At 42.4% G+C, this 4,540-nt stretch overlaps 1 protein-coding gene across 1 annotated transcript; it reads left to right on the top strand.

Moving 5' to 3' along the window:
- Positions 1–435: 435 nt before the first annotated feature.
- On the top strand, positions 436–3,815 carry snrpe (small nuclear ribonucleoprotein polypeptide E). The gene is made up of 5 exons (XM_055869556.1): positions 436–631; positions 948–974; positions 1,149–1,211; positions 1,334–1,412; positions 3,557–3,815. The coding sequence occupies exons 1-5, from the start codon at positions 578–580 to the stop codon at positions 3,610–3,612; spliced, it is 279 nt and encodes a 92-aa protein (XP_055725531.1). The 5' UTR covers positions 436–577; the 3' UTR covers positions 3,613–3,815.
- The last annotated feature ends 725 nt before the right edge of the window (positions 3,816–4,540 follow it).

The following is a 4,540-nucleotide window of genomic DNA, read 5'->3' as shown; positions in this document are numbered from 1 at the left end:
TGTTGCTCTGGTACCACTTGCCGGACGTTAACAGAGAGAAAAGTCCATGGTTTGGGTGGCTGAAGTCTGGAAATGTTCCGAGCCATCCTCTGACACCGCCTGATATAGAGTTCATGGATGGCAGGAAGATCGCCCCAGTGATATACTGAGTCGTTCGCACCACCTTCTGCAGAGCTTTGAAGTCGAGGGCGGTGCAGTTTCCGTACCAGACGTTGATGTAGCCAGTCGATATACTCTCGATGGTGCAACTGTAGAACCTCTTGAGGATCTGGGGGTCCATGCAACATCTATTGAGCCTCATGAGGAAGAAGAGGTGGCAATATGTTCCTAATGAACAGGGGAGGAATAGCGTTCCCATTCAACACAGTTCTGTGGTAACTGCCTCCCGCCTATAGGGGCGCTGCAACTTTGAGGAGAGTCAACTCTTTGCTTGCGCACGCGGGAAGCAGGAAGCGCGCCATTGAAGAACCACAACGTGAAGATTTCGAGTTCCTTGTCTTCCTTCGAGTGAAACGTTTTGACAATTGTTTTTCGGACAACAAAGCGTAAACCCACAAAGCTAAAACCCATAACGAGGATGGCGTACAGGGGACAAGGACAGAAAGTCCAGAAGGTTATGGTGCAGCCAATTGTATCCTTTCTTAATGAAAAACTTAGTACAATATTTTGCCCTAGGCTGCGTTTCATTCCTTGTTAGCTACCTACTATTAGTAGTAGTTAGCTACCTACAATTACTTTTCTGCAGCTAAACATTGGTTTGATTAACGTTAATTGCATATTTCTGAAAGCGGTTAGCTTGTCCAGTAACACAAATAGTGTAACCTATGATGCGTGTTCTATTATGTTACGTTAGCTAGCTAACAGTAACTCCAGAAAACATGTGCAGTCAAATCAGCCAGTTTGCTAACTAAATGTTTGACACATTTCCTTGACCCTATGTCCACCAGAACCTTATTTTCAGGTATCTACAGAACGTAAGTTTCATCCTTTAATATTTTCTGCATTTGTCACATGATCTGATGGTTGTGGTTCTTGCGAGTTGCAAATGTGATAGACTTCATGCTTTTATAATACATTACCTAGCCAAGTTATCTAGCTAGCAATCTCCTCAAATATAATCACAGCCTCTCTCCCTCTTCTCCCTGCAGCGTTCTCGTATCCAGGTGTGGCTGTATGAACAGGTGAACATGCGGATAGAAGGCTGCATCATCGTAAGTGATCATCCTTCGGTATTTCCTCCTTTATTCTCTTAGCCAAAGCACCTGAAACTACACCAGGGCTGCTGACACCTAGCAAGATGTGTAGTTGAAAGCAACAAACCTCTCTCTCTCAGGGCTTTGATGAATACATGAACCTGGTTCTGGATGACGCTGAGGAGGTTCACATGAAGACCAAGAACAGGAAGCCCTTGGGTAAGTCAGCGTGTGTCCACGTGGCTGTGATGCTGCATTCATAACAAGTGGGAAACTTGGAAAAATACTAATTATGAGCTGGGAACAAGTTGTGTGTGTTTTGAAAACAAATGATCGTTTTCAAAAAACATATTAAAAAATGTTTTGTTGCCTCCCGAGTGGCTCAGCGGTCTAAGGCTACAGTGCAAGAGGCGTCACTACAGACCTGGGTTCAATCCCGGGCTCTATCACAACCGGTCGTGATTGGGAGTCCCATAGGGCGGAGCACAATTGGACCAGCGTTGTCCGGGTTAGGGGAGGGTTTGGCCGGGGTAGGCCGTCATTGTAAATAAGAATTTGTTCTTATCTGACTTGTCTAGTTAAATTAAATGTAAATGCTGAAAATTCTGTTATTGAGTATATTGACTTATGCCTCAGTCATACCTACAGCGTCATTACGCAAAATTGTATGCAGCATCATCTGGATATGTGTGCAATAAAACCTCAATATTCACCTTCTGCTACCATTTCTGTCAAGCTGTCTACGCATACAGTTTGACGCATACATTTGATAAATCCAATGTATGCACCACACAACGCACTGCAACTGCCTCTGCAATGTTGCAAGGCCAACGCAGCATTCCTTTGGAAATGAATGTACTTCTTGTGTACCAAAATGCAATAATGCTGTCGGTGGAATCGAGGCGCTAGTCTGTGAAGTCAGGGTTCAGCATGTGGGAGAGGTCGGAGCTCAGCGACTATAGGCGAGTGTCCCACTAGTTATTACCAGTTGGAGGGACGTTCAAGTTGATTTTTCCAAACGGGTTGTTTCTGGGCCCAGTTTCCCAATATATAATTTAGGCTTCTTTTTTTGTTCTACCTTGTTATTTTTTGTATTTCATTGTTAATGATTACTGCATTGTTGGGTTTAGGGCTTGCAACAAAAGCATTTCACTGTACTTTTGCATGTGACTGAAAAACATGAGTTTTAATGATGCACCTTTCCTTACAAAGGCCAAATATGTAACATGCCTTTCCCAAAACACCACACGGGAGAACAGTCACTAAGTGCTTTGTTGGAGCATGTGTCAATACTTATAGGATCAAAAGAAAGGCCGTGCTGCCCTCGGCTCAGTGTTCCCAATTCAAATATTGCCTTAACATTATAATTATTTCAAAATACTGACGATGGATCAGCTCCTGGAGCGGTATTTCCACCTACAGCTGCAAATAGAGGCGGCTTATTCTAATGCTTACCCGATTAAAAATGCACTAAATTACTAATTTGGCACATGATTGCGCACGTTAGGCGTCACATCATGAAATATATTGAGACAAATTACAGACCGTAGCCTAAAAGTAGAAAAATATAGCTACATTTATTCAACATGAAATGTATTTCAATATGATTGAAATGGGCCTATAGCCTACTGTTTATATTTTAGGCATTAGATTTAGATCATTTTCAAATGCACGTTTAATAACGATAGTTTGGTGAATTTGGCCTCTTGATGCTTCTGGGAAACCGGACCCTGGACATTTGTCCGACTTGGAACAAGCTAGGTGGATAGGCTACTAAAACGCTGGCCGACCCGCCTAAGAAAAGTGATGCGGACAAAACAAGCAAATGCCTCTTCTGAGGGGAAACGCAATATCTACGTCATTGCCCAGAGCCAATCAAATGCAGGTGTTTAACAGACAGCACTGCCATTTAAAAGGAATTATTCAATATTGAAGTCAACGAGATAAGATTAGGAAGGATAGCCCTTAAGACTAGTCTGTGACCAACTCATGGTAAGCAGCCCTGTCCTGCACGTTGGACTAATAGCATGCCGTTGTTGACACTCCGTACCAGATAGGCGACGCTTGTCTTATAGGGCCTATTAATGCCATCGGATTGACAAAAAACAGTAGTTGAGTAAGGACTTAATAAAAAAGCTGTACACATTTTTTTGTTTAATACCTTTCTCTTTTCTCTAGTTACTTCTCATATCTTGTTGATGATCATACAACTTTCCTTTGTTGGCAGTCTGAGCAAGTGTGTCCTATCAACCAGTCTGGTCATCATGACTGTTGGCTGAAGTGTCACTGGCTTATCACTAGTCTCTCCATCTATCTTCACTTCTCTCAATTCCTCCCTGTATCTCTCCATCCATCTCTCTCAGGGAGGATTATGCTGAAAGGAGATAACATCACCCTGCTACAGAGTGTAGCCACCTAACTCAACCCAACAGGACCAAGTCCATCCATCTCCAGCCAACATACATTTTCTAGGATATTTCTTCCTCCTTTTTGGTAGTTTTTTTTAAACGGTAGATTTTTTGCTAACAATATTGAAGCTCAATGGTGTTCGTGTTACATGGATAATGTAATTGTTTATTTTTGCCAACTATTCCGCTGTAATAAATGTTTTGTTATCTGAAATATCTACTCAACCAATTACTCTTTAGTTTCTCAGTGGGAACGTAGTTAACCTGTAACTTTTTTGCAAAAAACAACATAGAAATAAGTTCAGCTGTGGGTTGCATGGGCTACTGATTGAGATATGCGTCTAGATGTATTTTATTCTCCAGCAATATTGACTTTCATAGCCACATACACTAAGTGTACAAAACGTTAGGAACACCTGCTCTTTCCATTATTTAGATTGACCAGAGGAATCCAGATGAAAGCTGTGATCACTTATTAATGTCACTTGTTAAATCCACTTCAATCAGTGTAGATGAAGGGGAGGAGACGGGTTGAATAAATAAAATGTAGGCCTTGAGACATGGTGTGGGAATATGAGCCGTTCAGAGGTTGAATGAGCAAGAGAAAATAGTTAAGTGCCTTTGAATGGGTTATGGTAGTTGGTACCAGGCACACCGGTTTGAGTGTATCAACTGCAATGCTGCTGTGTTTTTCATGCTACACAGTTTCCTGTGTTTATCAAGAATGGTCCACCACCACCGGACATCCAGCCAACTTGACACACCTGTGGGAGGCATTGGAGTCAACATGGGCCAGCATCTCTGTGGAATGCTTTCGACACCTTATAGAGTCAATGCCCCGGCGAATGAAGACTTTTCTCAGGGCAAAAGGGGGTACAACTCAATATTAGGAAAGTGTACACTGTATTTCTGGACTGTGACAATACGTCAGTGGTCCAC

The sequence above is a fragment of the Salvelinus fontinalis genome, chromosome 18 (assembly GCF_029448725.1).
Source record: "Salvelinus fontinalis isolate EN_2023a chromosome 18, ASM2944872v1, whole genome shotgun sequence".
In the NCBI taxonomy this organism is placed as follows: Eukaryota; Metazoa; Chordata; class Actinopteri; order Salmoniformes; family Salmonidae; genus Salvelinus; species Salvelinus fontinalis.
This window is presented reverse-complemented; position numbering and strand designations above follow the sequence as displayed.